At 47.0% G+C, this 12088-nt stretch overlaps 1 protein-coding gene across 2 annotated transcripts in view; it reads right to left on the reverse strand.

The window, feature by feature from the left end:
- The window catches only part of SUFU (SUFU negative regulator of hedgehog signaling), a 136464-nt gene that overhangs the window by 80466 nt on the left and 43910 nt on the right, over nt 1-12088 (reverse strand). For both annotated transcript variants that reach the window (XM_033184396.1, XM_033184406.1), the window contains exon 3: nt 7858-7994. In XM_033184396.1, the coding sequence (XP_033040287.1) occupies nt 7858-7994 (137 nt within the window). The remainder of the gene's footprint in view (nt 1-7857; nt 7995-12088) is intronic.

Consider the following 12088-nt stretch of genomic DNA (forward strand, 5'->3'; position numbering starts at 1 on the left):
TTTTTTACTCTACGCCTGTGTGGTTTCGCCATGTTGCCCAGGCTGGTCTCAAACTCCTGGGCTCAAGCAATCTGTCTGCCTCACTGCCTCAGCCTCCCAAAGTATTGGGATTACAGGTGTGAGCCACCCCGCCTGGCCCTCTCATTGTTTAAGATAGTTTGAGTTGGGTTTCTGCCATTTTCTTTTCTTTTTTTTTTTAGGCAGGGTCTTGCTCTATCACCCACACTGAGTGCAGTGGCATGATCACAGCTAACTGCAGCCTTCACCTCCTGAGCTCAAATGATCATCCCAACTCAGTCTCCCAAGTAGCTGAGACCACAAGTGCATACCACCACACCCAGCTAATTTTTTTTTTTTTTTGAGACAGAGTCTCGCTCTGTTGCTCAAGCTGGAATGCGGTAGTGCAACCTCCGCCTCCCGAGTTCAAGTGATTCTCCATTCTCCTGACTCAGCCTCCTGAGTAGCTGGGATTACAGGCGCGCGCCACCACTCCTGGCTAATTTTTGTATTTTTAGTAGAGACAGGGTTTCTCCATGTTGGTCAGGCTGGTCTCAAACTCCTGACCTCATGATCCGCCTGCTTCGGCCTCCCAAAGTGCTGGGATTACAGGCGTGAGCCACCGTGCCCGGCCCATTTTCGCAGTGGCCGGATCTCAGCTCACTGCAAGCTCCGCCTCCCGGGTTTACGCCATTCTCCTGCCTCAGCCTCCCACGTAGCTGGGACTACAGGCACCCGCCACCTCGCCCGGCTAGTTTTTTGTATTTTTTTGGTAGAGACGGGGTTTCACCGTGTTCGCCAGGATGGTCTCGATCTCCTGACCTCGTGATCCGCCCGTCTCGGCCTCCCAAAGTGCTGGGATTACAGGCTTGAGCCACCGCGCCCGGCCTCCATTTTCTTATAACTAGAAGAATCCTAACTAAATCACCCTAATCTATCTATATCTATAGAGCCACATCTGGAAGCCTTCACTGCCTCTGGGTGCTCTTCATTCTCAGATCTCTCCCATTTCTACTTCTTTTTCTCTCCAGCTCAGCTTCCACCTCTGCGCAAACCTACCAGAGGGTAGCTGTCTGCCAGCAGGTCAGCGCTGTTATAGAAGCCATCTGAGTCATGCTTCAGAGCAGGCTTCCAAGGCTGCCTCGTACAGCTCCATGGCTGGCTGTGGGCATCTCCACCCCCGCCCCCACACCCACCAGAGCCTCATCATTCCCCTTTCATTCGCCTCCCACTGCCTTGATGCTATTTCCAAGGCTGGGTTGTAGGGCTGTGGATGTTACCTAGATCTGGAAAAGCAGGTCTAAACAGTCCACTTGCTTGATTACACGGCTAAGCATGTTCTCACATGCAAATGGATGGGTGGAGTGCTCCCCATAAACTCACTAAGTTTAAGGTGGACAGCACAAGTGAGGCAAGACCATCAAACAGAATTACAACGCTATGTATGTAGGCAGGTATATCTGTGTACACATCAAACATAAACAACACACGTTCTGTACAGTATGTATACATGTAACTCTTGTAGCGTGTAACCACACAGGGGTAGAGTAACACCTACGAGTCACAAAGGAGGTGCTCTGCAGCAGCAGCTGAGTGATCTGCTCTGAGAAAACCTGATAGACCTACACCCAATCTTACAAAATATTTACAATAAGGGGCAATTATCACACTATAAAAAGATTCTTCACCTTATTAAGGGATTTACTACAAGGTCCCACTAAACTGCATGTGCTCTACTGGACTTAGAATAGGGCTTGATTTGCATAAGACTTCACAGGCAACTACATAAATCAACTACAAAAAACCAAAGAGCCACACCTGAACTGAATGTTTTCAGCTATATAATATGATGTACAAAACGAAGTAATTTTATTTGTACCAACATTACTGATTTTCCGTGTGAGTAAGATAATGCCTCCAAGTGTCATCATGTCAGATGAGGCTGCACATCTGATTCAGGGCAAGCAAGACATTTCCTAATACAGTTTTGCTGTTAAGTAGGGTCTTTACTGTCATTGAGAAACAAACAAACAAATAAACAAAAAAAGACCAAGGTACCCATCTTGATCCATATAAAGTTTTTAAAGACTGAATAATGATAATGATTGCAGGTAAAACATATAGTACTTACTGTGTACCAGGCACATTCTAAGTGTTTTACAGATATTAACTCACTTCTCGATAAATTCATGAGGTTACTATTATCCCTGCTTTATAGCTAAGCAAATGGATGTATATGTAGCCCAAGGAGGCAGTAACTGGCAGAGCCAGTATGAATGCAGGCTGTCTGGGTCAGGAGGCCATACTCTTAAACCACCACACCATGCTGCTACCTTGATCTGGCAGTCACAGGCAGATGGAGAACAGTTCAGGCGGGAAGAGTGGGGACGGGGACCTACTTAAGCTATTAGCAATGAGTTCAGGCACACAGTGCTAAGGACCTAACTATGCAGTGAAATCAAACAAAAGAAAAGAAAACAACGATGTTGTTGGAAGTCAGGAGAGGGTAAGAATATTGACCAAAAGGAGACATAAGTGAGGTTTCTAGAGAACTGGTCTGTTTCTCAGTTTAGGTACTGGTTACATGGGTGTACGTGGTTTGTGAAAACTCATCAAGCTGTACAGTTATGTGTACTTTCTTTGTTTTGTTTTGTTTTGAGACGGAGTTTTGCTCTTGTTGCCCAGGCTGGAGTGCAATGGCGTGATCTCAGCTCACTGCAACCTCTGCCTCCCAGGTTCAAGTGATTCTCCTGCCTCAGCCTCCCATGTAGCTGGGATTACAGGTGCCCACCACCATGTCCAGCTACTTTTTGTATGTTTAGTAGAGACGAGGTTTCACCATGTTGGTCAGGCTGGTCTCGAACTCCTGACCTCACGTGATCCAACTGCCTCGGCCTCCCAAAGTGCTGGGACTACAGGTGTGAGCCACTGTGCCTGGCCTGTTTTTGTTTTTTGGTTTTTTTTTTTGAGACAGCGTTTCACTCTGTCATCCAGGCTGAACTGCAATGGTGCAATCACCATTCACTGCTGCCTGTACCTTCCAGGCTTACGTGCAATCCTCCCACTGCAGCCTCCTGAGTAGCTGGGACCACAAGCACGTGTCACCACGATGGCTAATTTTTTTTTTTTTTTTTGAGACGGAATCTCGCTCTGTCACCCAGGCTGGAGTGCAGTGGCGGGATCTCGGCTCACTGCAAGCTCCGCCTCCCGGGTTTACGCCATTCTCCTGCCTCAACCTCCTGCGTAGCTGAGACTACAGGCGCCCGCCACCACGCCTGGCTAGTTTTTTGTGTTTTTTTTTAGTAGAGACGGGGTTTCACCATGTTAGCCAGGATGGTCTCGATCTCCTGACCTCGTGACGGGCCCGTCTCAGCCTCCCAAAGTGCTGGGATTACAGGCTTGAGTCATCGTGCCTGGCATTTTTTTTTTTGAGATGGAGTCTCTCTCTCTGTGTTGCCAGGCTGGACTGCAATGGCGCGATCTCGGCTCACTGCAACCTCTGCCTCCCACGTTCAAGTGACTCTTCTGCCTCAGCCTCCCAAGTAGTTGGGACTACAGGCATGTGCCACCACGCCCAGCTAATTTTTGAATTTTTAGTAGAGACAGGGTTTCACCATGTTGGCCAGGATGGCCTCCATCTCTTGACCTTGTGATCTGCCTACCTTGGCCTCCCAAAGTGCTGGGATTACAGGCATGAGCCACTGTGCCTGGCCAAATTTTTAAAATTTTTTGTAGAGACAGAATATCCTTATGTTGCCTAGGCTGGTCTTGAACTCCTGGGCTTAAGCCAACCTCCCACCTTGGCCTCCTAAAGTGCTGGAATTACAGGCATGAGCCACCGTGTCTGGCCAAGAGCTGCCATTCAGAGCTACACTGCCTGGGTTAAAATTTGCCTTTGTACTCACTAGATGTGTGACTTTGAACATGCAGCTCAACCTGTGTCATCTTGCTTTCTGCAACTGAAAAGCTAGTATATCACAGTCCCTAACCTCACAGAGCTTGTCCACATATTCATTGGTCACCTGAAGTGGCACACAGAGCACAAGTCTAAATGTTAGTTATTCCCATCACCATTTAGGCCCACAGCCATGGTCTCCTATCTTTTTTTGAGACGGAGTCTCTCTCTGTCGCCATTCTGGAGTGCAGTGGCGCAATCTCAGCTCACTGCAAGCTCCGCCTCCCGGGTTCACGCCATTGTCCTGCCTCAGCCTCCCGAGTAGCTGGGACTACAGGCGCCCGCCACCACGCCCGGCTAATTTTTTTGTATTTTTAGTAGAGATGGGTTTTTTTTTTTTTTTCATTTTTTTTTGAGATGGAGTCTCGCTCTGTCGCCCAGGCTGGAGTGCAGTGGCACGATCCCAGCTCACTGCAAGCTCTGCCTCCCGGGTTTACGCCATTCTCCTGCCTCAGCCTCCCGAGTAGCTGGGACCACAGGCACCCACCACTGTGCCTGGCTAGTTTTTTGTATTTTTTAGTAGAGACGGGGTTTTACCATATTAGCCAGTATGGTCTCGATCTCTTGACCTCGTGATCCACCCGTCTCGGCCTCCCAAAGTGCTGGGATTACAGGCTTGAGCCACCGCGCCCCGCTGAGACGGGGTTTCACCATGTTAACCAGGATGGTCTTGATCTCCTGACTTCGTGATCCACCCGCCTCGGCCTCCCAAAGTGCTGGGATTACAGGCGTGAGCCACTGCGCCCGGTCGGTCTCCTCTCTTAAATCAGTTACCATTTACTTTTCATTACCATTTTCCCATTATTTAAACAATTTACTATTATCTCCTGCCATGTTCTAAAAAAAATTTAAAGAAGATTTGTTTTACCTGTTATTTAAATAATACAATCATGTTACAGAAAATCTGGAAAACAGAAAGTCAAGTATTACACTTTTAGGAGTGTAGTCACCCTGTTCCCTTCTGACGTGCTTAAAGTGATCTGCAGACACAAACTACAGCAAGCACATTATAACCACCGTAAATGGGGCCATCAGGAACAGAAAGGGCCTGGAGAGCACATATTAGTCAATGTATACTCAACAGTCACAACTTTTATTTTATTTTGAAAATTTCCAATCCTACAGAAAAGTTAAAAGAACGATACAATGAATACCCAAATATCATTCACCTAGCTTCACAGTTGTTAACATTTTGCCACATTTGCTTTAGCTTCTCTTCATACACAGATGTTTTATTTTTTGACAATTAAGTTAAATCATTTGAATCATTTGACAATTAAGTTAAAGACATCAGGTCCTTTTATCCATCAATACTTTAGCCTTTATCTCCTAGCAACAGGGACATTATCCTGTATAACCGTAACACCATAATCACATCCAGGGTATTTTGTGTACAATACTATTAACTAATACACAGTGTATATTCATATTTTTCCAACGGTTCTTAAAAAATGACTTTTTTTTTTTTTCCAATTTAGGATCTAATCAAGGGTCAACAGTGCATTTAAACTGCCATGTTTCCTTTAATGTAGAACAGCCCCTGCCCCTTGCCTTTTTATGTCTTTCACAGCATTGGTGTGTGTGTGTGTTTTTTTTATTTTTTTAGGTAGGGTCTCACTGTGACGCCCAGCCTGGAATGTGGTGGCACAATCATGGTTCACTGCAGCCTCAACCTCCTGGGCTCAAATGGTCCTCCTACCTCAGCCTCCCAAGTAGCTAGGACTATAGGCATGCCACCACACCTGGCTAATCTTCAATTTACGGGATTTTGCTTCATTGCCCAGGCTGGTCTCAAACTCTTGAGCTCAAGCGATCCTCCTGCTTCAGCCTCTCAAAGTGCTGGGATTAGAGCACTGACATTTTTTAAGAATATAGGCATCTGTCTTTAAAGTGTCTCATGATCTGGATTTGTCTGTTTATAATTTGATTCAGGTTAAATATTTTTGGGAAAATGCTACATAGTTGATGTTATATACCTCACACTGCAACACATAAGAAGGTACATAATAAAGCCAGGCGCAGTGGTTCACGCCTGTAATCCCAGCACTTTGGGAGGCTGAGGCGGGCAGATCGTGAGGTCAGGAGATTGAGACCGTCCTGGTTAACGAGGTGAAACCCCATCTCTACTAAAATATACAAAAAGTTAGCCAGGCGTGGTGGCAGGTGCCTGCAGTCCCAGCTACTTGGGAGGCTGAGGCAGGAGAATAGCCTCAACCCAGAAGGCGGAGCTTGCAGTAAGCCGAGATCATGCCGTTGCACTCCAGCCTGGGGGAGAGAGCGACACTCCATCTCAAAAAAAAAAAAAAAAAGGCACATAATAATAATTTGTTCCATTATTAGTGTTGTTCTATTTCACAACTACTGTGATTATTAATTTTTTTTTTTGTTATGGAATCTTGCTCTGTTGCCTAGGCTGGAGTGCAGTGGCACAATTTTGGCTCACAGCAACCTCTGCCTCCCAGGTTCAAGCGATTCTCCTGCCTCAGCCTCCCAAGTAGCTGGGATTACAGGTGCCTACCACCATGCCCGGCTAATTTTTGTATTTTCGGTAGAGATGGGGTTTCACCATGTTGGCCAGGCTGGTCTCGAACTCCTGACCTCAAGTGATCCAACCGCCTCGGCCTCCTAAAGTGCCCCTACAGGCGTGAGTCACTGCGCCCGGCCTGCCCTAGTCCCACTTCTGGCTAACTCAACTGGAGTCCCACAGGAAATCAGTGTGTTGACAAGCTCCTCTAAGGGGTTGATGGGCAGCCAGATTTAGGAACTCCTGCTTAGAGAAGACCCACTGTAGCCTCCATGAGGAGACTGTTTCACAGGGCATACAATGGTAGGTGGTAGTTATGGATCTGCCTCCTGTGCCAACAACTGGCTCCCACAGGTGTGAAATGTGGGCAGGGGGTTCAACCTAGACAGGTCTATTGTACCCCAAATGTATAACCTACTCAAGGTTTGAAAAAAGAAGTCCCTGGCCTGGCAGTGGCCCATGCCTGTAATCTCAGCACTTTGGAAGGCCGAGGTGGGCGGATCACCTGAGGTCAGGAGTTCAATAACAGCCTGAGCAACATGGAGAAATCCCGTCTCTACTAAAAGAAAAAAAAAAATAGCCGGGCGTGGTGGCACATGCCTATAATCCCAGCTACACAGGAAGCTGAGGCAGGAGAATCGCTTGAACCTGGGAGGCATAGGTTGCAGTGAGCCGAGATTGTGCCATTGCACTCCAGCCTGGGCAATAAGAGCAAAACTCCATCTCAAAAAAAAAAAAAAGTCACTGTAACTAGAGAAGCTACCAGATCTATGGTTCTCCAAATTTAGTCTCTACCAGAAGCACCAAGGAACATCACTCCCAAAGATTCTGAGTCAGACATCTAAAATGGGGCCTAGGAATATGTGTTTGCAACAAGCTCTCCAGGTAGTTCAGAGCCAGGTGGTATAAGAACCATGCTTTGAGAGACCATGGCTTGCTCTGCACTTTGTCTGTGATAGTTCAAGAGCAAAAGAGTTGGGAAAAAATATCTTGGCTTTCATTTGAAGGCTACTTACAAAAACAAAGAAACAAAATCTGAGGTCAGATGGGAAATGCTTCTGAGCAATTAGCCACACAGAAACATATCATATCAGATGACATGAAAGAAACCCTCCATGAAACATGACAAGGGCGTAGGGTGGCACAACATAACACAGAACTTGCTGCTGGAGGGCACAGGAGAGTACCCCTCTCTGCCACGGCCCAGTTGGCTTTCCAACCAGGAAACACCAGGCAAAACAAGCCACCCTCATGGTAGAATTGGGGCATAGTACTCCCAGGAAAGGCCACTCCACAAACATGAAAATATACCTGCTAGTACTCAAAGCCAACCAGGCTTATGGCAAAAGGACCAGCACAGCAGCCAGTCCTGGCCTCCTACCTGACTGGAACACGTATCGCGCCAAGCCCTGCATTAACTCTGCGGGCCATGTTGGTGGGGCAGACTCCCCAGTTTCTCTCTTCAGACGAAAGGTCAACTCAAAGCCAAAACCACTAGGTCCATCTGTTCCTGTAAACCTGAAAGACATAAAAATCAAGTGTTTTAAGCTCAATTACCTTAGGAAAAACACTCTCTTGGAAGTCTAAAGTTCTCCCCCTTCTTATGGTGGCCTCAGTATCCAAACCCTCCATTTAGAGGAGTATCCCATGATGTGAGCCTTGTTGGGAGGGAACCCAAGAAGCCCGTAAGGAACCAGAACTCTTGCCTCGTCCTCCTGCCAGCTATAGGTATGTGGATGTGACCTTGGCCTGGCCAAATTCTACTGCTGGCACTCTGAATTATGAGTGCCAAATTTTGTGGCTGTGGAACATTCCTTCCTGGATGACTGAGGCAACAGTGCTGAAAATCTCCCTTGTTCATGCTCCTCATTCTTTCAGGCTGTTAATAGACATCTACTTTGTTTGCTAAAGATACACGTCCTGTGAGCCACAAGGCTATATGCTCTGTGGTATGGTTTGGCTCTGTGTCCCCACCCAAATCTCATCTTGAATTGTAATCCCCATAGTCTCCACATGTCAAGGGAGGAATCAGGTGGGAGATGATTGGATCATGGGGGTGGTTTCTCCCTCGGTGTTCTTGTGATAGTGTTCTCACAAGATCTGACGGGTTTCTAAGGCAGTTTTCCTTGCTCTTGCCCACTCTCTTGCGCCTGCCACCCTCTTCCCCTTCCACCAAGATTGTAAGTTTCCTGAGGTCTTCCCAGCCATGTGGAACTGTGAGTCAATTAAACCTATTTTCTTTATAAATTACCCAATCTCAGGTATGTCTTTATGTCAGTGTGAGAATGGACTAATACACTCTGTGAGGATGAGATCCTTTCTCCACTCCCACCTCCACTCTGCCCCACAAGGGTACAACTTTGGGTGGCACTGGCTGGCCTCCAAACTCAGCATTTGTGGACACGTCCCAAGGCAGATTCCAAATACTGGGTGGGCCCATATTATTCCTGAAATTCAGCACCCAACACATACTCCTCAATTAGCACGAGCTCTTCCTGAAACCTGGCGCTCCACATGTACTCTTCAGTTGCTAGAACCCTAGAGATGCATGGGTTGCCCTCCCTTCCCATCCCTCAGTGACCCAGAATAATGAGGATGACTTCTTCTGTGGCCATAACTCATTAAAGTGACAATGAGAGAAGGCAAGAATCTCTGCCTCCCTGTTTGCAGGAAACACTCAGGAGCCCCAAGTCTAAAGGAAGTCCCTTTCAGGGACTTCCATCAGAGAGGGCAATGATGTGGATCAGAGAGCTGGGCCTGGCTGGCGGGGTGCCACACCTCCTCAGGTAAAGGAAACATCCAGGGAGAGCTACATAAGGCTTGCCAGCATGGGAAGCTTAAAATTAAAATATTCATGATATAATTTTCAGTAATTATATCTTGTACAAACACGAGCCACAATAATTATACACATGTAAACTCATCAGCATACAAACACAGACCATAAACTAAGATGACAGCCAACCAAGCTCCTGGAACAGGCAATCAGAGGTGAGAATTCTCAAGGGCTGATGATGCAGTCAATGCGCAAACCTAGAATTCCACATGGCATCTTTCCTTCATCATCATCATCACCGCTGAGAGGCAAGGCCAGGAGATGGGATAGAAAGAGATTCCCAAGTCTCAGAAGCTGATATCTGTCCTAGTTTTCTGTGCCTGGGTGAACTAAGCCCTCCTGCACTTTGCAGGGAAAGATCACCTCTGAGAAGCTAAGTTCTGTAATGGACGGAAAAGGTATCATTAGAAATTATCATGATCAAGCCCTATGTATGTATGTATGTATGTATGTATGTATCTATCTATCTATCATCTATCTATTTTTTTGAGACAGGGTCTCACTCTTGGTTACTCAGGCTGCAGTGCAACTGCAGTGGCGTGATCTTCAGCTCACTGCAGCTGTGAAATCCTGGGGACTCAAGTGATCCTCTTGTCTCAGCCTCCCGAGTAGGTGGCACACCATGGCACCTGGCTCATTTTTTTTTTTTTTTTAGTAGAGATAAGGTCTCCCTATGTTGCCCAGACTGGTTTCGAATTCTTGGGCTCAAGCAATCCTCTGGCCTCCACCTCTCAAAGTATTGGGATTACAGATATGACCATGCCCAGCTTATTTCCTTCTTTTTTTATTTTTGAGACACTGTATAGAGCAAGATACAGTGCTCTATACAGTGGTGTGAATGTGGCTCACCGTAGCCTTGACCTCCCGGGCTCAGGCAATCCTCCCACCTCAACCTCCCAAGTAGCTGGAACCACAGGTGTACACCAACATGTCCAGCTAATTTTTAAAACTTTTGTAGAGATAGGTCTCAACACATTGCCTAGGCTACTCCTTGAACTCCCAGGCTCAAGCAATCCTCTCGCCTCAGCCTCCCAAAGTGCTAAGAACACAGGCAAGAGCCACAGCACCTGGCCCAACTATATTTAAAAGAAATATCCACGGTTTGCATTTTCCCCAAGTATCTCTAGCAATGTGGGAAACAGAATCCATTTTGAGGGTACACACGTTGAATTTTGGAGACCAGGCCAGCAAAAGATGCTTGGACAACACAATGTAAGCTATTTTATTTCCTCGCTGAATTACCCTGTTTGGGGTCAGTTCAGTGCAGGGAGGCTGGGGAACAGCTACTAAACTGAAGTTGGGAGAGCTACCTCCCTGGAGCTGCAGGTTTGGGAGGGGTGTGAAAACCTGGGGTAATGCAAGATTGACTGGAGTTAAAACTCTGTAAAGGGAGATGGGTCAGTAGGGCAAAGGGAAGATTTTAAGCAGCCACCAATTAGAGGCAGCTTTGTAAAATGTATGAGACTATTACTCCAGGGCTTTCATCTTGGGCCAAGAAAAGTACATGATTTCTAACCACAAAAACTTGAGAAACAGACTAAAAGAAACTTGTTCCTCTTCAGCTGCATAATGGGAAGAACCCTCAAAGGCAGAGAAAGAAATCACTGGATCAGATGCATCCACACAGCACCACTTCACTAAGGAGGGTCCATTTGCACACGCGCCTAGAGGTGTGCATGCGTGCACACGCATGTGTCCACCATCTGCCTCCACGCGGGGTGCTTTCTGGGCCAGCTCTGTGGTGGGCAGGCCAGCCCTCACTTGGCTGGGTGGGACAGGCCCGGCCAGATGGTCTCCACCTGCATTTGATTACCACCCACAGGCTAGCTGGACGCAAACTTTAAACTCTGAAACATGAGTTTGGAATGGCCCAGCCTCAGGATAAACACATGACCCGAAGCCTGTCAGAAGTTCTCTTTTTCAAAGCAGACTGCCCCAGCAATCGCCAAGTGACAAGGTCATTCCATCTTTAAAGTCTCCTGGAGGGGCCTGGCTTGGTCTGGACTTCCTCACGTGAGGGCTTCTCTAGCCAAAGGTGGTTTTGTCTGAACAGAGAATGAAGCCCCTCCTAGGGAGCGGCTGTCTCTCACATCTTCCAAGAAAGGAGAGCATAAGGGGAAATTGGCATGTACTGCAGAAGGTGGGATCTGGGTCAGAGCAAAGCATTCTTCTAACACAGAAGTCTACTAAAATACTGGCTGGTGGTAAATGGGGCCAGTAGAATTTCTTCCTACAGAAATTAAAAAAAAAAAAAAAAAAAAAAGAAAACAAAGATTCTCCCCAGTCTGGCAGAATAGGGGTAAAGGGTTCTAACCGTCTTATTGCAAAAAGAAGGATAAGACTCTCAAGACTGTTTCCTGCTCAAGAACCCTGGATCCTGTTCACGGGGATGTCCAGGGGGAAGGCTGGCTTTGTCCCAGCAGTTTGGCAAGTCTGCCTGATGGCTGTGCCAGCCTCAAGAATAACATCAAACCTGAAGATAGGAACACATGCCTTGAATCCTAGACACACAACAGCCTAACCATCAGAACTCACCCAAAGGTCTCCCGGAGAGTACCTCACTAAGAGGGTATCAATCAGCATCCAAGAGGCCAAAATGACTGCTGAGTCTAGTCAGGAGAGATGAACAGAAACTGAGGAGAGACTTTCTGGAGGAAACCCAGCTTGGGGAGCAGAAAGAGCTGACCTAAAAGTCAGCATCTCATACTCATCACCATTATTTATTTATTTATCTGTGAGACAGAGTCTCACTGTGTCTCCCAGGCTGTGTGCAGTG

The sequence above is a fragment of the Trachypithecus francoisi genome, unplaced genomic scaffold, assembly GCF_009764315.1.
Source record: "Trachypithecus francoisi isolate TF-2019V2 unplaced genomic scaffold, Tfra_2.0 Contig01579, whole genome shotgun sequence".
Classification (NCBI taxonomy): domain Eukaryota; kingdom Metazoa; phylum Chordata; class Mammalia; order Primates; family Cercopithecidae; genus Trachypithecus; species Trachypithecus francoisi.